This window comes from Ananas comosus, unplaced genomic scaffold (genome assembly GCF_001540865.1).
Source record: "Ananas comosus cultivar F153 unplaced genomic scaffold, ASM154086v1, whole genome shotgun sequence".
NCBI lineage: Eukaryota > Viridiplantae > Streptophyta > Magnoliopsida > Poales > Bromeliaceae > Ananas > Ananas comosus.
In genome coordinates this window covers 952-21,158 of record NW_017890794.1, presented here as the reverse complement: position 1 = coordinate 21,158, position 20,207 = coordinate 952, and the positions used below count along the sequence as shown (strand labels likewise).

Here is a 20,207-nt window from a genome sequence, read left to right as displayed (position 1 = left end):
GGCGTTTTGGGGAAAGGAGGAAGCCGGAGCACTGCTTGCTCGGTCTCGATTGGGTCCGACCTCAATATCTAAAGAATAAAGAAAGAAAAAAGAAAAAGGGAGCCATAATTAGATTAAGAAAAGGAAGAGGGTAGGTAGGAATAGCGAGACGGGAATAGACGAACGGGGTCGCGGAAGAGTGGTTTGGTGTCGTCCGGCACGGGCCTGAAGGGGGGCTTCTGCTTCTTCGGATTCTTTTCGGCCGCTGCCGGGCATTCTCTATCGCCCGCCGGGCTCCCAACGGCGCGGCCTTTCTCCATTCCCCCGCAACTTCTCTTCCTTCCGATGCTTGTCTGGACTGCAGCTTCTTATCCGAGAGATCCAGAAAGAGGCGCAGCCAGCGATGGAGAAGCTCGAGACGAGGAGTAGGCGTGAGAGAGAGAGAGAGAGAGAGGCGACCGAGATTCTGAAGCCCTAAATCGGGAAGAAAACTCAAGCGCGGACTTCCACAATGTTTTAATTATGCCCTTAACAAATACCTATTTTTTAATAGCGATAATCGCCTATATACCTTCGAAACTTTGAAAATATCCCGTATATATATATTTTTTTATTTTCTTTTAACTCTCGTATAGTCGTTCCAAAATATCTATACAGTTATCACCCGTTAAATTAATTTGACTTAAACATGAATTAAATATCTATATTAGTTAAAAAAATTTTGGTGATGATAAAATAATATATTTAAAAAGAGTAAAAATTAAAATAATTTTTGTGTCCCTAACTTAAACTTCGTTTGGGATTATGGAAAGATTGCGTTACGTACGGTTTGGGATTACGGAGAGATTACATTACGTACGATTTGTATGTAATATTGTGTTCTGCATATCGCGATGAGTCAATTATGATATATTTATTTTCTGCGATCCCACCGGAGAACGCAAAAGTATATCCCTATATATATTTTTCACAACTCTATTTTATCAAATAGCGTTAGATTGGCCTCAATACCAAACTAAGCCTTAATATGTTTCATCGTAAGCTCTTTTCGCTTACCGCATCTGTGGACTAGGAAGTTAATTTTAGACTCCTTGTATAAGACACAATAATTTTTTATTTTTCATTTTTCAAACATTTTTTTCTGGTTAAAAAGAAGTTCAGAAGAGACCCAATGTTTTATAAACTGGTAGCAGTAATCGGCAAAGCTATTGGTTTAAGGTTCATGTGCAACCACTTCGCACTATTAAATTATAGTATTATTACAAATTACAAATTGTAATATTGTATCTGATTAAAAATAAGTAATATAATTAAATGAGATGTACATTGTTATGCCAATTAACCATAAAACCCGATTCTATCAAGAAAAAAGCTAGATCAGTTCACTGGTTCACTAGTTTTTTTTTTTTTTTTTTTTTNTTAGTATTCTAAGAGGGATAAATTAGAAAATCGAGAACTTTTTAGGAATATATATAAGCAATTGCCCATTTTTAATATTAAATTTAGAATAAAAAATTTAAATTTTAAAACAAATTATAATCCTCTATGATCCATTGAAATAAATTGGGGTTACTAATAAGACATCATTGTTGATCCCTCCGCCGCTCATAATTTTCTTTTTAATTCCGGGACAAAAATTGCTTGGATGATTAATAAATAATTAAAATAATTTTTTTATTAATTTTTACTTTCTGAACTTAAGATCAAATTTATTTTCAAATTTTAATTTTAATATTTTTAAGATTCTATTATTTTATTTTGAATAAATTTATTTTTAAATTTTTAGAATAATATCTACTGTAGCCTTCAAAACTTCAAAAATATCAAATATATCTCTGATTGACCATAATGCCTTATTGATTTACAAATTTTTAAAAGATATACATTTAATTAGACCTGACAAACGGGCGAGATGAGTAAATTGTGGGCAGATCATTATACCTGCAGATCATATGGCTATGGATAAAATTTATCTACAATTTTTTGGGTAGCCAACATCTTTACCTATACCCACCGGCGAGCGAACAAATAGGTATGCTAGTTACCCGCAATATTTTCTTTTCTTTCTTGTTTGCTCCTATATTTTCCAATGCAAAACACATATATACAATTTTTAAAAGTATAATTTAACTTGTTGTTTGAAATACAAAATTAATAAAACTTTGTTGATTATATATAGAGTAAATATCATAAAGATAAACCATTAAAACTCAATCCACAACTGTCGCAGATAAACAAAAAAAAAAGGCTGGAGAAGGCATAAGCGAAAACCGTAAATGAACACTTCATGTTCCGATTTAGGTCGGCCCGCTTGAGGATGGTAGAGTGGTGCGGTTGGAGAGACGACATAGTGCGAGAGATGGCCGCAACGAAAAAAAAAAAAAGACACGATATTAAATTAGGTTAGAGTTTCTTAAGAATAGGTAAATAAAAAAATATTTTTTTTAATTAAAAAATATATGGGATACCCGTGGGTATATGTGGATTGTCTAAAATGCCCACCACTTGACTGGTACCATTCATTTTACCTATAATTTTTTGGATAGAAAAAATTAGTATCCATACCCGCAATTTTACGGATAACTTGTGGGTACTCGCAGGTACAGGTAGAGATTCTCAGGTTTGCCCTCAAACTTAGGATTTACTAATAGGATTTGAAATTTAGAAAGGTATTTTAGATAAAAAAGGGCAAATTGAAGTTTTTTCTATTTCTAATACTAAAAGCCCACAAAACTGTTGAATTATGTGAAGCTACATTCCGACTCGATATCATGGTGGACTAATAAAATATTTAAGGTTTTTGGATGTTAAGTATTAGAATTTGAAGTTTGAGTACCGGTATTAAGAAGTATTAAGAAGTATTTCAAAAGTTTTTCAAAAGTTTCTCAAAATCCGAAATTGTAAAAAATTATTTTTTGTATTGAGTACCGATACACAACTTTGAGTACTTGTCCTGAAATTATAGAGGTGTTTTAGTAACTGTACTCCAAGTTGAGTACTGTACTCAACTTTGTAACAGAGTGGATAAGTTAGATTTGATTTCAATTTGATTTAATCTTATATGTTGAGATTAGGGATGATCTAAAAATATTTTCAAGAGAGTCTTTAAGAGGAGATAAACGACTATAAGTGAATAGGAATTCAGATGGACGGCGAAAATTGTTTCCTACTAAAATTGGGGTTTTAGGGTTATAAATTATTGTAATTTATATTTTAGAGTCTAGAGCCTCATTGTTGGAGGTTTCAGAAAAAGAGAGCTTCATCATAGATACCCCAGTTGAGAGAAAAAGCGGAGAGCTCCTGAGAGAGAAATTCTTGTAATCCAATCTGAAAAGAATCTACAAGTAAATTAACATGTAATAAGGCTAAATTACAAAAACCCCTATCAAGATATGCTTTTTCACTTTTTCATTGTCATTTAAAAAGCTACACTTTGCCCTCTTAAAAAAATAAAAAAATGCTCACTTCGGACCCTGACGTCAGTGTTCTGTTCGAGGTTCGTCTATAACCTATTATTATATATTTTTTTATACCGAAAATACCCTTCTACCCTCTCTCAACAGCATCGCCTCCTCTTTACCAACGACGTTGTTGGCCGTGCCGCCTTGCTCTCCTCCGCCGCCTCGCCCTCGCCCTCGCCCTCACCCTCCTCCGCTACCTCGCCTTCGCACATTATTTTGTCCGCGCCCATACCCATGCGCTCACCTCCTCCGCTGTCTCATCCTCGCCCACCCTCTATTCGTGCCCACCCCGACCTCTTCCCACCGTCATCAAATGAAGAGGCAGCGCGAGTGCAAGAGGAGCAAAGAGAGCAGGTGGAGCCAGCAGAGTCGGAGTTGGGGTCGAGAGAGGCATAAAGGACAGAAGTAGAGTTAATATATGCTATGTGCACTCCAAAAAATTGAGTGTCTATTTTACACTCTATCGATCCAAGAGACTATATCTTCACACTAGTCTTACAAATATTTTTCAGAAAATATTAAAAATCCAAAAAAAAAAGGCGAAACTCGTGGATGGATGTAAGAATGTCATGCCCCAGCATGGAAACTCAACTGGACGTGTGCATAAATCCGCCACATGGACATAGTTTCTTCCTTATGTATATGACATTGGAATACAAAGTAGTTTTGAATATAATGTAGCAAAGCTAAGAAATTCAGAATTTTTAATTTTTAAATAACATTTAAAGCATGCAAAACATGTTATGGCATCCGAAAACCACAGATTACAACTATCTTTAGGTTTGGCTACAAATTTTTCATCTCTTATATAATACAATGCTAATCGCCTCAAAAGTACAGAGTGTGTATCTATCTAGGTGAATCTATCTAGCACGGATCCTCTATAATATGTTCCACCGATCCTAATGCTCTTAAAAAATAAATTCAGAAGGGATCGAGAAATGATAAAGTTTTTTAGTGGATACAACAAGCCGACAAGAGCAAGCTAACTCTAACCAATCAATAAGGGAGTAATAACATTATAAGGTCAAGATGTGACTAATAAGCAACAATCAATGTCATATAGCTGGATAAGCGGTATCTACAATGATAGTCAATGAACAACATACAATGTTCTATGCATACATAGAATATACCAAGGTGTCAACAACTGGCCCAATCATCTATCCGGACTCACGCTCAATGATCTATCTAGAACAAACCTAGATTATGCCAATACTCTGTCTAGGAAGAAACTCATGCAACTAATACTTAATTCCCTTATCTAGTAAGAGACCCGGACTAATTCGTTGAATTAGGACCTCTCTTTCGGAGGAGCTCACCCTACTTCGGGGTGGCCAAACCATCGAGACGGCGAAGAGGACCATAGATTTTCTTGGTGAATCATCATGCTTGTAATTAAGGTGATAGTCGTAATCCAATGCAATCAGGACATAAATCTGCACTAACTCGAGCAATAGTCCAAGGCTAATCCGAATCATAATACTAGTACTTGGTTCACAATGCCCCTTTTTATCATTTATCTAACTAGCATGCTTCTTTACTATTCACATCCATATAATGACAAGAATAAGATATAAGCAAGTGATATAATAGTAAATAAGCATGCTATCAATATATAAGTGCTAAGATCTACTTGAGGTACAACTACAATAGGCTATAAATAGTTCATGTCAACCACAAAGGGGTTAAACAAGTTTAGGCACATTGTGGTGATGATGCTAAATCAAGTTCGGAGAGTATACCTACCTCAAGTTGCTAAGATGGCAATCACAACACGTTCACAGCTTCTCGATCCTTGTATGGACCTAAGAAGAGTGCAATCAGGTCACGCATTACACTTGATACGATTCATGAAGAAAGAATCAAATAAAACTAAAGTTTCGAATTTTCGGTGGCTGAGGTTCAAATAAATTCAAGTTTCAAAATTTTGGTGGCTGAGGTTCCGGAACTTGGGGTTGAGGTTCCATAACATATTGATAGCTCCGTAGAAATAGAACTATACCGCACTATTTTATTAGATAGTTCCAAAACTAGGCCCCTAGATTGTACATTCAGTGGTAGAAACTTCGCGAATTTCGCAAAGTTGCAACTTCAATTCAATTAGAATCAACTTTAAACTTCTCAAGGTACTAAAAATGCACTAAGGCGAGGCATAAGGAGTAGGAAAGAGTGAAAAGCCATGATAAATTTTGCGAAACTAGCATTTTATACCGAAATCAATATTTCCTCCACACATCAAGGAATGACGCCACGAAATATGCTCAAATTCTCATCTAGCTTGGGGATTGACACAAAATGACTTCGAAAAACTTAAGGTTTCCGACACATGTCCAAAATTAGGACAAAAACACCAACACAACTCATAAAAAGCTTAAAAACCTAAAAACGTTAATGCCAAAATAAAAACCCTTCAAGCAACACCTAAAATTCATATAACTAATCTAAGAATCAACTACAATTCACCTAGTTCTTGGAAATCTCCCCACAAGGCCACTTAAAAGGCCAAGACCTCCTCCTAAAGGAAGCTCCATCCGTTCAGTTCTGAGGTAGGAAAGCTTGAGAGAGAGAGAGAGAGAGAGAGAGAGAGGACTAGAAAGAGAGAGAGGGAAAAAAAAAGACAAAAATTTGGTGGACATAGTCCCCAAGCATAATAGTTTGGAGATTCTCCGGATCCGTGCCATATGGCAAGTTGTACCCATCTCAACTGCCAAAAGAAAATATTATTTTTATTGGATTAAAATATTTAAAAAATTATTTTTATTGGCGGGTTGAGATAAGCGTAGCTTGCCATATGGCACTGAGCCGACAATCCCCAAAATATTATGTTTGGGAATTATGTCCACCAAATTTTTGTCTGGAAAAGAAAGAGGCTAGAGTTTCCCAATAAAGATATTTATAGATGGAGAATAATTAATGCAGTTGGATTCCTTATTAAAACACGATTTGGTTCACAATTCCCAAACCAAGCACACAATCTATTGTTCGAGTTTTCAATTATGATTTTCATGTTTGAGAATACACTGAAGTTTTAGAATCTCAACTGACGTTCTATAAAATTCGAAGCTCATCCAGATCACATATTCATGTTCCGAGACATGATAATTAGATTCTAAAATCTAACATATAGATTGAAGCTACTCAAAAGAAATAAACGAAGTAGATTGCATGCTACCTATCTGTCACGCCCCGGGGCTCAGCGGAAGCCTACCCGGCACGTGTCCAGACCCGCCATACGTCTTCAACATATAAGGCGTCTACAAAAATTTGGATAAATAAACAATAATACAAAGAGATCTAGTGATATCAGAGCATTGTACAACTAGTTCTATAACAAGAAAAAGAACATAAGGCTGGAAATCCACTAAATAAAAACATAAAGTAAGTACAACAGGAATCCCATAACAAGTGCTAAGTAAAGTACAAGGTGGTCTCTCTATACATGGTACAAAACCTCTCCCTCTCACTAACACAAATGAAGGAGTAACCACCTAGCGCAAAAAGAACTCTCCGCGAGCTAGCTAAGCGACACCCTTGCCGCGATCCCTTGCCTCCGCCGGTGCCGAAGGCTCTGAAAAGGAAACATAGAAACAGGGGCGTGAGAACTATTAAATAATAGTTCCGAGTGGGCAATTACTGACTTCAGCGAAATGCACCACTAGGCCCCAAAACTACAGAAGAGGGTCAGTGTACAACTATAAACAAAGGCGATAAATGTATTGTAAATAAATAAATGAACGAGTACCCAATAATCATGATATCTCTACTTAGCATGATTAGCATAAGTAAGAAGGCAACTACTACGAGTATATGCACATGAATACCCAACATGTAAATGCATGAATATGCAACTAACCCAATGTCCATAATGTAATAGTAAATGTGTCATTGTTTACTATTCTAGTCCAAGTTCACTTTATCTGTCAAGGTTCAACTCTGATAAGACCCACCTAAAGGCTGTCTGGCATAAGACCCACCCGAAGGCTGTCTGACTTTGCCCTGCCTAATGGCCCCGTGGTAATCAACATCCCCACCCTAGGAATGAGCCTTTCCCATGGCAATCCACTTCGGCGCCCAATCCTGCACGGCGAACGTATCGCGATGGCCAACTCCGAAGTGCCGGCTTGTAGGGAGCGACCCTCACAAGCATGTGCGAATGAGCACAATGGCAAGCATGCTATCAGTATGTCTCAAATACCAAGTCCTCATGTCTACAACATGGAATATGTTACAACTCTCTCATAGGCCTATCTCTATATCATCATGTCTAAAACATGGAAGTAATAGATGTCCATGGCCTATCTCTATGTCTCAATACAATAGTCTCATAATGTGCTAGTCTAAGTGCCCCTTTATGACACTTTCATTTACTAAGTCCAAGCTTAATCCCGAATGTTCATAAATGCATAGCTAAGCCACTTTAAACATATAAAGCACATTTCTAAACGGCTAATACGAGCCCTACTCCAATGCATGCAATAATATCCAGAATGCTCTACTATATAGAGTGAAAATTTTCTTATACATAACACATGTATTTTAGGGGTTCTAAAATTCACATAAATTTTATTTAGCATAGATTTGCATTTAAAAAATACTTTACGAAAAGTTTAGAAAGCTTAGGGGCCATTTTGCCCCGTTTTCAAGAAGCTAAACCCACCGATCAAACCGCACCCTTCGTTTTGCCGAACGAAGTTGCCCACAAGTCTCCTAACACCCTAAAGGTGGTAAAAGAAGAGTCAAACCACTAAACGATCCATCTCTTAGATCAAACATTAACAACATAACATAAAGGGAAAAAAACTCACGTATATGGTGAAATCCTCTCTTGATCTCCCAAAGAGAGTGAAAATCCTTCTAATCCAACCTAAACAAGGATTCTAAACCAATCAATTGGGTTCATAAAGGTTTAAATCCAAAACCCCCAAATAAAATTCTAAAATCCAAAATCTAGGGTTTAATCTCAAAGAACCATCAAAACTAGAAATTTTGGGGAAAGAATATGTAGATTACCTTTTAGAAGCTTCAATCCAAGCTCTAAGTCCCCAAACTCCAAGAATCTTCCCTCAACCAAGCTTCAAAACCCAGCCCCAAGCCTCAACAATGGTGAAAAAGGCCTCCAAGATGCAAAAGGAAGCAAAATGAGGCATAAAAGCTTCAAAAATCCAAACAAAATAGAAGGGAAGGGGGTGGAGGGCTCCTTTACCTTGATCTCCTCCTTCCTCGGCTCAGGAAAGCCTCAAGAGGGCGTGGGTGCTGATATAGAAGTGGCACAAACGCGATAAACCCCCTGCAATTCGGTCTGCTCAAAACTGCCAAAGTGTACCGGTACACGGGAAAGTGTACCGGTACAAATCCTACGAAAATGTAAACCCGAGGTTCGGGTTTGAAATTCGCTGCAAGTGTACCGGTACAGCCATCAAAAGTGTACCGGTACAAAATGTGTACCGGTACAACCATTGACCTGTCACCGGTTACACCTCGTGCAGAATGCAATCTGAGGGTAGCCTAAGTCTATCACTTTGGTGAGCTTAGCACTACATAAAATACTACAATTCTCGGAATTCGAACCATAGGTCGGAACATTGTCAACGACCCATCAAAAAGTCTGGAGAAACTCAGAGCATCGTCCAAACACTCGAACCTTGCAATTTGCAAAGGTCCAGTGCGTTACACTATCTCTCTCTCCAAAAAAAAAAGAAGATATTTCAAAGGTTTATAACTTATTTTTGAATGTACAAATAATAATTTTTTAAAACTAAATAGAGCAGTGTAACTAGTACACCTATAAATAGAGCGTAAACCTTATATTTCATCCATTTAAACTTCAATACACTTTCAATAATTTTATTAATTTTTTTTAAACTAAAAATCTAAAAAAGTTGGTAAAACTTGAATAATATGTCAACTCTATTTTAGAGTACATACAGCATCTTTCAACCTAATATAATACACCGACGATAGTTTTATAGTATAATCAACTGTCCCGATCAGGCCAACTAACCGAAATAGTCCGCTATTATCCACCTGCCACACTTCTCCATTTCTCTCTTGTTGGTAAATCAGAATTTTCACTCCAACACGCCTTTTAACCCTGAAAAAGCAAAAGCGGCCAAAGGCAAAACAACACACCCCACCCACAAGCAAAGCTAACACAATAAAATTAAAGTGCCCCTACATTGTCGAGCTCATTAATCGCCCTTTAACGCTTTATTATATATATATTTATTTATTTATATTTATGCTCGCATCCTGCTTCTTCGCTCTCTCTCTCTCTCTCTCTCTCTCTTTGGGCTTGAGCTGGGAGCCTCATGGGCTCCTCCTACAGCAGCAGCGGCGGCGGCGGTGGCGGCGGCTGCTACATTGCCCGCAGAGACGGCCGGAACCGGCGAAGGGGCGGCAGCTCTGACGGGATAATTCCTTGCAAGAAAATGGTGTCCAGTCTTGCCGCGTTGCGGCGGAGAGGGAGGCGCCAGACGGGCGGGAGTGACGACGGCCGCGGACGCTGCGACGCCGAGAACAGGTCGTGGCTGCTCGCCGACGCCGCGGCGGGGGACGGGGCCGCCGAGCTGCATTCCGTGCACTCCTCCTTCCGCCTCAGCTTCCGCGGCTCGCCCCCGCCCCCCGCGGCTGTGGAGGCTGCGGGCGGCGCCGCCGCCGCCGCCGGTGTCGCCTCGGCGGTGCTGCTGCTCGTCAGTCTGGAGGATGATGATGACAGGCAGGGGGCCGCTGCCCCGCCTCCGTCTGCACCGGAGGCTCTGCAGTGGCAGAGATTGGATTTTCTCGAGAGGAGCATCTCTCCGATCGCCTCGCGGGCGGTGCGGTTCAGCTACGCCGAGATACATTCCGCCACTTATGGCTTCTCTGCAGGTCCAAATTCTTGATTTCGATTACTCCAACTACGGAAACTGTTAAATGTAATTATTGAATCAAGTGGAAACTGTGATATTATTTGTTAGGGAGGGAGCTGGGCAGGGGCCCACTGAGCAGGGTGTACAGGGGGAGGGTCGGAGTGCGGAGGAGGGCGGTGGCGATAAAGAGGCTGGAGGGGGAGGGCAGGGAGAGCACCAAGTCTTTCTGCCGGGAGTTGATGATCGCGAGCTCCCTCTGCAACCCCAATATCGTCCCCCTGATCGGCTTCTGCATCGATAAGGCCGGCCTCTTTCTTGTTTACAAGTTCGTTTCCGGCGGTAGCCTCGATCGCCTTCTCCACCACTCTCGTACTAGTCCTCTCCTTTTGTAACCACGTTCTTTATCACTTAGAATTGCGAATGCTTAGTTAATTTCTTCATCAAATTAGTGCTAATTAGTAGCATATAGGGAAAGTGTTGCCTTGGACAGCGAGGTACAAGGTAGCGGTGGGGGCGGCGCGGGCTGTGGAGTACCTGCACTACGGCACCGAAAAGTGCGTGATCCACCGAGACATCAAGTCCTCCAACATTCTCCTCTCCTCCAAGAAAAGCCCCAAAGTGCGGGTTGTTTCTTCTCTTTTCGATCTCTCTCCTTTTGATTGCTTCTGATATTCATAGTCCATGTTAACAAGGAAAAAAAAAAGTTGCATATGTCATGATTAACTTGATATTAGCATCGTGACTTAGGGTCGTGTCGAGAACTTGCTGGTATGGCATAACACGACACAGGGCATGTCGTGTCGTGTTGATGTGGGTCAATCAAAAAAATACTTGTGCCCCTACACACTATATATGATATAAAAATATTTATTTTCTTTGGCACCACTATATTCTAATTGTTTATTACATATCTTTATCAAATTATTGAGATTGTGGCATCCTGATATCCCCACATCGGATAATATGGGAGAGTGTGATAGGCTTATATGTGATTGACACACTAGAAAATAATTGAGCTTAAGTATTTTAGGTTAGTGGTTTGGGTCCAACAAGTTATTAGTGCTAGTTGGCTGGATCATTATCGTTGATATTAGAGCTAGTTTACCAGTCAGAAGTGTGAGATGGATCTTACACGCCAGGTGATCTTGGGCTATGTGAGCAAATGGATTAACAAGGGCGTTAGGGCCTAAAACATGGGAAATCCATTAGTCTCATATCGGATAATGAGGAAGAGAGTGATGGGCTTATATGTGACTGACATACTAGAACTAGTAACTAGATTTAAATATTTTGTGTCAGTGGTTTAGGCCCAAAGAGTTATTAGTGCTAGTGGGCTGGGTTATTATAGAGAAAACTAGCTAATTTCAGAAAAAGAGGATGTTAAGTACTTAAGCGGTATCATCGATACGGGAGTCGTATCATGCTGATATCTTGTTGGCAGGGTGGGTACGGCCTATGATATTTGCTTTGGTCAGTGGACTAAGTGTAAATTGTTTGGGCAAACAGTTCTGATTTTTCATGAACTGCTATTTAGTTCTGGAATTTGGTACTTGGTTGTTACTTGATTCATACCTAATTTTTTTTCAGTATCTTTGCTGAAAGCATTTTCCCTTCCTAATTATGACCAATGGCAGTCCATAGCATGCGAGAGCTAGCACATTAAGCAACAAAATCTGAATTTTGACTAGTTTTATCCGTATGGGTGGACGTGCATTGCTGGGTGTTGGGGATATAAGCATATTAGCTGAGATTAAGATATTTGGTAAGAATAGAAACTAACTTGTTTGAATACAAACTGTTGAGGATCTAATTACATTCCAAGGTCAAAGGATTATCTTTATGTTTAACAAATGAAACAGTGGACTCATCGAAATAATAGTTGTGAGTAGTGTACTCAACGCCTAAAATCACACTTCTTTGTAAAATGCTTGCTTCTTACTTCTCTAAAATAGATGTCCATAGAACATAGGATTACACCATGATCAAGTTCTTTTACTACCCTAGTAATATAGTAATTTAGACACTAAAATCAAGCCATAGTTTACGTCTCCAAGATTAAAGGGAGTGAGAAAGAAAGTTTGGAAATGATGGGTACTTGGACCACATAAATAGTATTTCATTAATAGGTATTAAAGAAGTAGCTATTTTTATTTGACACGACATTTTTTAAATCCATGTATTCTATCATCTGGTTGGACTGATTTAATTTTGTTAACAGCTATGTGATTTTGGATTCGCTACGTGGGCTCGTGGGACTTCTCTGCCTTTCCTTTGCAAGTCTGTCAAAGGAACATTTGGGTAATATCAAAAGTAATTTAACACATATTTTTCTTATGCAGTGATCTGTTTGTTGAATATGTTCTTATTGTTGTTGCTTATTTAGCTATCTGGCTCCTGAATATTTCCAACATGGGAAACTGTCGGATAAAACTGATGTTTATGCATTTGGGGTGGTTCTGTTGGAACTAATTACTGGGAGAAAAGCAATTGATCAGAGCAGGCCTCAAGGAGATGAAAACTTGGTCTTATGGGTAAGCACTGAAAATTACAGCTTAGCGCTCTCTTTCATTTCAAAATAGCCCTAAGCACATATGGCTGAGTATGTCTTTCTGTTCTATTACTCTCTTTTCTTTCTTTTCTCAAACAATGACTGGAGTCTTTGCAGCCAACACTTGAAACTGACTGCAAGAGTAGTGTAACAATTGTTTAATTTGCCCATTGCACTTAAAGGCGCTCAGCAACTCCTAAGTTCATCATGACAGTAGGTTCAATGCGAAGAGGGAAGGGTAGTTCTTAATTTTCTTTACCATTGTGATACAATTCTTTTACAGGGATGTCAACATGTTAAAGTTTGCTAATATGATCCCGTGGATTTATAACTTAACATAAAAATTATTTTGTACTGGGGGGAATGGTGTAGTTTGTGTTGTATTTCCTCAGTTTGTAAGGTGAAGGAAGAAGTTGAGGTTAGCCCGGTGGAGTCAGACCATGTTGGAGCTGGTAGGTGACTTTTCTGAGCAAGTGGCAGAGCTTTTGCACTACCACCGCAGGAAAAAAATCAAAGAGCACAAAGCGCAGCCTGAGTATGATAACAAAGTTGTAAAGCCACTTCCCCATTGCCTAATATGCTTCCATCAATGAACCCAGCCTCGTGAGCCTCACCGTCGGCCATAAGGCGTATATATGAAACAGCCTTGGCAATTGCTGGCTTTGCAGAGTGTTGAGGTCGATGATGTGGAACGCGATCTTCACACTCAAAGTCCTTTTGGATGGCTTGATTGGCATTGAAGTGGAAGTAATTGATTGAGGGAATGATGTCATTGATTGGAAGCCCATGGCGAGGCATTGGTGGAGACTTTTAGTGCAGAGTCAGAGGATAAGTAGGTCGCCGCAAGCTAGACCACAGTGATGAACAAAGTTGGTAGCTATGAGATTGTGGGAGAGCATAAGGTTGGTCTCTCTCCTGGTTGTTGGCAGCGACGGACTTGATACTTTAGGAGAGGCTAATACATGGGGTCGCTGTCTATCTTGCTGTTTTTACTGAGGTTCCTCTTTGCTTTTTGTAGTATTGCTATGCTACGGTGGTGGTCTTGACACAGACTTGGCTAGACCCAATCTAGTTGATCGGGTTAAACCAATTAAGTTCATCGTCTTTTAAATTAGATTAGATTAGTTGATCGTATCTTTAAGTCAGTTAAATGAGGATTTTAGCTATCTGCGTATTTGATTTTATTTGTATTTATTTTTAGATTTGTATTGTTTAGTTAATATCTAGATAAAATTGTTTTAATTAGTTATTTAAGATAAGATTAAATCTGAAGTTGGTTATCTGTAGTTAAGGCTTAGGATAATATAAATAAGACATAGAGCTTCATTGTGTGATGACGATACTAATAAATTAATAAAAGATGATTCGGAGTTTTGGTGCACAAGCAATTTTTATTTTCATTTTTTTTTCTGTCATGAATGCATCACTCTAGAGTGAGTCCGATTTCGAAGTGAGTTCGGTTTAGGAGTGAGTCTCGATGATCTTTTCTATTTTTTCTTTTTTTATTTTTCTAAATTTTCTTCTATTTTTCTTTAAAGTTTCGTAATTTTCATAATTCTTTTTTATTTCAAAAATTCATAAAAAATCAAAAATATTCAAAATATATTTCAAATTTTTTAGAAATTCAAAAGCTTTCTAAATAATTATAAATCATATTGTGAAGCGAACAAAAGGTAGGGCCTCGTACTCCATCTTGCATCAGGTCTCTTTGAAAGTAGAGGTTGAAGTCTTAGGATCAATACATGTTGAACCTCAATATTGAAGCAGTTTTTCTACTGCTTTCCACAGTCTAGGTTAGAGCAGTTTGGCGAAATAGACTCGCTGGCTCCCTCTCCTCAGGCATATGTGAAATAGACAGCAAGCCAGGAAGGAAAGTCAATGTAAGCACCTTGCTTTCTTAGGAATCTCTTTTTAAGCCACATTACTGCACAGGCTAGTAGTTTAGGAATGTCTTTTACGGAGAGAGTTAGATAGGGAAATGAACTGAGGACATATATGTCAATAGGCTAACCAATTGATCAAATACATAGTTCTACTACATCCAGGGACAAGCTACTACCCTAATTGGCAATAATTCGTCTTATATTGCAACTAATTACCTTATAATTTGTCTCTAGTAATGGATTCATCTTTTAATTATTTTCTTTTCAGGTTTGGTCTTAGGTCAACAAATTTGTCTTTAGTAATTGATTTCTTTTCAACATTTTGTATCCAAGCTTGTCTTTAGCTCAACAAAGTTAAACTAGAGTTTGTCTTTAGCTCAACAAATTTGTCTTTAGTAATTGATTTCTTGAGTTGTATTAACGAATATATATAGTACAAGAGATTGTCTTACTATAGTAACAATGACTACTATAGTAAGAGTATAACTAGGATTACATATTATATAATTCTACTCTATAAAAGGTAATGATACTACTCTATATAAGGCAATAATACACAATATCTTAATATAGATAAAATATATCGTAACATCCTAATATAGATAAAATATATCGTAACGTAAACCTCAAATCCCATTAGTAAAATCCTGGGGTTTGAGGGATATTTGAAGGAGTTTTTGGAAATTAATAAGGCATTTTGGTCAACCAAGTAGTATATTTGATATTTTTGAAGTTTTGAAGGGTGTATTAGATATTAACCCTTGATTTTAAGTAATTAACCAAGTAGAAAATAGTTCTTTACCTAAAAATGAAAAAGGCAGCCTGGTGTAAGAACCTTCTATGCTGTCTAGACTTACTCCCCAACGAAGATTGGGTATTATTGTGATTAAAAGGGATTGCAGAGCAATCTTACACTTTAGCAGAAATCAATCCTGTGAAGATTATCCTTCGACTGATAAAGAATATCGCCCATCAATTGTAGATCAACTATTTAGCAAATGATTTTGACAATCATCCTATTGAATTTGACCAATGGAGTCAATCTAATGAGAAGAATTCATAGGAGAATTCATTGTGGAGAATGCATTTAAGTATTTTGGTTGGCAGCACAACTTTCTTTATGTGGATGAGCAGACCAGTCTAGCTCATGTCAAGAAGTATGCAGGTCTTCCCTTGAAAACATTATGAGCAAGATTTTAGGTGAGAAACAAGTTGAATGGGAATGATACGGTGTATTGGAGTTTGTTATTTATATGAACTGAAGTTTTTGGCAATGAAATTGTTTAAAAGCAGAAGAAGATAGAATATTGACTAGCAAAAAGCAAGACAATTCACAAGGTTTAAGTCAAAATCATGAAGAGGCATTACAAAGTGTGGGATATCTAAATCTAGTACTTATTCAGGACATGGTGGGAACTTCTTTGCTCGATAAGGCATGAGAGGGATGGTCTGTGAAGAAAAAATATTCTTCTGTATTGTGTTATATGTGTTAACTGTTAAAGAGTTCACATCATCACATGTGAATAGTCCCACATCAAATAATTAATAAGAGAGTAAAGAATAGATATATACTTTCATTTTTTCATGTTTCCATTAGATATATCACATCATTGGGCTCATGTGGGCTTGGGCTGCGTCCAGAACTCCCTAACAAGTGGGTCTAGGAGCTGATGTTTTGACGATTCTAGCTACTCATCTAGGTGGTGTGGTGCGATTTGCTCTTTACGACAGGTTTGTTTGCGTCGAGCGGTCATAGTAATGCTATATGATGGTTTAGTGAATTCAAAAGAATTGGGCCAGAGAAGCTCGAGGTAACGCATGGGCTCAGATAAACGCGATATGATGGTTTGATCCACTCAAAAGAATTAGGCCTGCAAGTCTAGCATGTGGGCTCAGATGATTTGCTGAGTAGTGCCCGTTAAAAGCGCATGGACTCGGATAAGTGGGTTCGCGGTGACTCGTTTAAAACAAGAACGTGGTGGAAGGGCGTGATGTAATAAAGAGCCGAAAAGTGACTCGGTGCAATGTTTAGATAGTGCAATAAAAAAAAGAAACAAAAAATGATGCAGTGCTTAGAGCATTAGAGAGTTCACAAAAAAAAAAAAAAAAGAGTTCAAAGGGGACTTGATTGGTTCATATGTGAAAGGCAGAGATTGTAAAGAGTACACATGTGAATACACCCATCTCTGATAATTAATAAAAGAGTAAAGGGTTGATATATATGCTGATGGGCCTAGACCTAAAAAGGTTTATGCATACTAGTGGGCTCAAACCTAGTAGGTTTAAGCTTTTTAGATTGAATGTGTTCCATTAGATATGTCACGTCCTTGTGTTCATGTGGGATTTAGTTTTGTCCTTTCTGTTGAAGAAAAGTGCTCTTAAAATGTGGAAGAGAAGCAAAATTCTTTAAGGTCCCATATTCTAGTGTTGTTGATTGTCTCAATTGTGCAAACGTCCTTTCTTGCATTTCCTTTGCTATCAGTCTTACAAGTCAATACTTGAATAATGTACAATTATCTTATTGGGTAGCCATTGGTTGTGCGCTCCAAGCTTGGCAAAACAATGAAGAACTATACATCCTTTCTGATTAGTGATCTTAATTTACGGTCTGACGTTTCTGAAGTAGATTATGGAACCCTTTAGCCTGCATCTGAATTGGTGATCTAGCTAACTAGAGGGCAGTATTTTCTGCATCCCATAAGGGGATGCTTGGATTGATGGAATTGTAATGTGCTTGTAAATAAAGTACAGCAAGAGAGAAAATATTGGTCTGAGCTGCTGTCTAGTTATGGAATACTGTTTGGTTCTTTCCCCAAAAGGTGACTTTGGACCATTCCCAAGGGAAATTGTTTGCAAGGAATGCTAGAAATAGCTGGTGGATCTTTTCAGAAGTATTGTGGTTGGTGGAATAACCTATGTTTCTACTCTCACTAGAATGATGATTGCGTTAATCCAAACACTTCCTAAGTGAAATCAAAAGGTTTATCTCAAGTGTTCACCAAATGAAGGCTCCTTGCAAAATGGTCATGCTACTAGTCATGCCCAAAAAGTTGGAGAACTATAAAGGCCATCAAGTTATTTATCCTGTCAGGCTATTTGATTACCGCATCGTAGAATGTGTCTCCGCTTGTGTTTGTTGATTTTTTTTAAAAATAATCTGTTTGCTTTTCTTTTTGAGAATTCTGGAATGGTGGAGGATGTTGCAAGGGTCTGACATTCCCACTGAACAATGATTACCTCTCAGAAGAGAGAGGATTCCAGCCGCTGAAAGAAGCCCCTTTCACTGATAGTTGTCTTGATTTGGATTAGATGCTAAACTTGCAATGATTTCATTCAGAAAGAAGTTTCATCTTCTAGTACACCATTGTATGGAGAGTGTCAGTGTTTCTACAGCACCCAAGTTTTCACCATGTTTTACATTCTTTTTCTGTACTTGGAAAAAGTTTCACCTTTAATGTCATGAAACAGCATTACAACTTAAAAGATGATTCCCAATCTTCCACAAATAATACATTAAGGGCTAACCTACTTGCTTGACTAGCTCTGTAGTATGAATCGTCAGTTCTAATGTCATTTTTTTCCTTTTCACTACTATAGACTGATGTTTCCCTTATTGGCAGGCTAGGCCGCTTTTACAGCAAGGCGAAGGAGCCATGGAGAAATTGCTTGACCCAAGGATAAAGCTCGACTCAAATTCATCAAATGAGATGAGTCGGATGGTTCATGCGGCCACTGCTTGCTTAAGCTGTGAGGATTCCGGAAGACCAAGCATTGATCAAGTGATTGCAATATTGCAAGGTCAAGGCAATTGTGGTGGCGACTGGCCCATCTTTATGGGCCATGGTTGCTTTGTTGGATATGGTAGTACTAGGCTGCACGGTCTACTGGAGATGTCTGATGTGAAAAGTCACTTAGCCCTTGCTATGCTGGGGGTTTCTGACTCAGAAGATGATGATATATACAGCCAATGAATTCATTTCGCGAATCGCCATCGCACTAATATTGAGGAACTCCCTCATTTCCGTGTTAGTCTTGATTGTATCTCAGTGAAAAACAATTGATGTGTATACATGTAATATACAGCTTTTTTTTTGTGAAAAATGTGGACTTCTATGCAAGCCTTTCTTTTTGAATGATCATTTTGATAGTTTCTATATATTATGTTCTCCTAAGTATAATGGAAAATGTTGTAAAGTATTCAGTTTGTCTTTTAAGAGAGTTATTAACTTGCATTCTGGGGTCACAGTGAAATATGTAGTGAAATAATCTTGCTTCACTTAGGCAGTGTGTAATGTGAGAGCGAACAATCCGAGATCACGGACTTCTGTGTTTCTGTTGGATGCGTTCATCCAGGGCCTTGCATTGACTTACTGTTTAGTTGTGTTATCACACTTACCGGTCCAGTGTTAGCCAAATTTAATGTAACATATCTGTGCTGTCAACTTGGTATGTATAACTTCAGGAGTAGAGCATTCTCATCAATTGATAAGCATCACTTGATGCTAAAGTTTTCTACATATAATTACAGTAGCTGACCCTTTTCTATAGTTAGGATGAATGGCAATGCTGTAATAAAGGTGTAACGACCCGATCCGCTAGCAACAATAACTCGTTAGACCCAAACCACTAGCCTAAAATGTTTAAGCCCAGTTATTATTATTAGCGTGTAAACACAGTTATTATTATTAGCGTGTAGGTCTCATATATTCTAATCAGTATTAGTTTTCCACCCGATGTGGGACTATTGAGGCATTATAAACTTCCCCTGTTTAGACTCCTAGGCGATGTGAGATTTTAGTGGTAGCTCCTACGGGTTCAAGAGGTGGCTCCCACCAAACCCGTTGGTGTAGCACTTTGCCCTGCATAGCACTTAGCTCTCACACTTTCGGCTGGTATTCAACTTGATACCAATTGTAACGACCTGACCCGCTAGTAACAATAACTCGTTGGGCCCAAACCACCGACACAAAATGCTTAAGCCTAGTTACTATTACTAGCGTGTAGGTCTCATATATTCTAATCAGAATTAGTTTTCCACCCAATATGGGACTATTGGGTCATTACCAAAGGAGAAAGAAAATAATGCAGAGACACTCACGGTTAAGGCAGTTAGGGAACTTGATCGGCCAAGATGCATCTGGCTTAAGTGAAATCCAATGGATAGGACTGAGCAGCTCAGGACGGTGCCGATTGCCCCCTTCTAATCCAATCTATGGATTGTATTCAAATCCCTCCTAAGTTTCACTCCCAAAGGGAGGTTCAAAAGAAAAATGAAGCAAAATAGAAAGGAACTTTTATCTCTTCAAGAGAACAAGTAATTCCTAATCTGCAAGGGTACCAACTTCACATTCAATGATACTTGATTTCGTGGAACTCTAGCACTATCTTGGACGCAAAAGCATTGCTACAGAGTTTGCACATGTTCCTCTTTTTGCGATGAACATCTTCGTTATGGCTTTCAAGACTTTTAACCTTCAAATATTTC

General features: G+C 38.5%; 1 protein-coding gene and 1 long non-coding RNA gene across 3 annotated transcripts; one reads left to right on the top strand and one right to left on the bottom strand.

Annotated features, from left to right (window-relative positions):
* Positions 1-3,722: 3,722 nt before the first annotated feature.
* LOC109704253 lies at positions 3,723-5,994 on the bottom strand. The gene is made up of 3 exons (XR_002214257.1): positions 5,907-5,994; positions 5,190-5,248; positions 3,723-4,879 (listed from the first exon to the last, which is right to left on the bottom strand). It is a non-coding gene; the product is annotated as an uncharacterized LOC109704253 (long non-coding RNA).
* A 3,669-nt stretch (positions 5,995-9,663) lies between these two features.
* Positions 9,664-18,936, top strand: LOC109704252 (probable serine/threonine-protein kinase PBL21). Of its 2 annotated transcripts, none has more exons than XM_020225012.1 (6): positions 9,664-10,310; positions 10,400-10,660; positions 10,761-10,915; positions 12,510-12,589; positions 12,675-12,822; positions 18,343-18,936. In XM_020225012.1, the coding sequence occupies exons 1-6, from the start codon at positions 9,752-9,754 to the stop codon at positions 18,691-18,693; spliced, it is 1,554 nt and encodes a 517-aa protein (XP_020080601.1). In that variant the 5' UTR covers positions 9,664-9,751; the 3' UTR covers positions 18,694-18,936. The 2 variants fall into 2 exon arrangements, with proteins under 2 accessions (XP_020080601.1, XP_020080603.1); XM_020225014.1 differs by having other exon boundaries at positions 9,668-10,310; positions 10,761-10,909.
* Positions 18,937-20,207: the final 1,271 nt, after the last annotated feature.

What these genes read in the sequence shown, in the direction of transcription:
- LOC109704252 (XM_020225012.1), top strand. Translation starts at nt 9,752, where the DNA reads ATGGGCTCCTCCTACAGCAGCAGCGGCGGCGGCGGTGGCGGCGGCTGC. An exon ending in TCTGTCAAAGGAACATTTGG is followed by an intron (nt 12,590 to 12,674) that starts GTAATATCAAAA and finishes TTGCTTATTTAG; the next exon opens with CTATCTGGCTCCTGAATATT. An exon ending in ATGAAAACTTGGTCTTATGG is followed by an intron (nt 12,823 to 18,342) that starts GTAAGCACTGAA and finishes CCTTATTGGCAG; the next exon opens with GCTAGGCCGCTTTTACAGCA.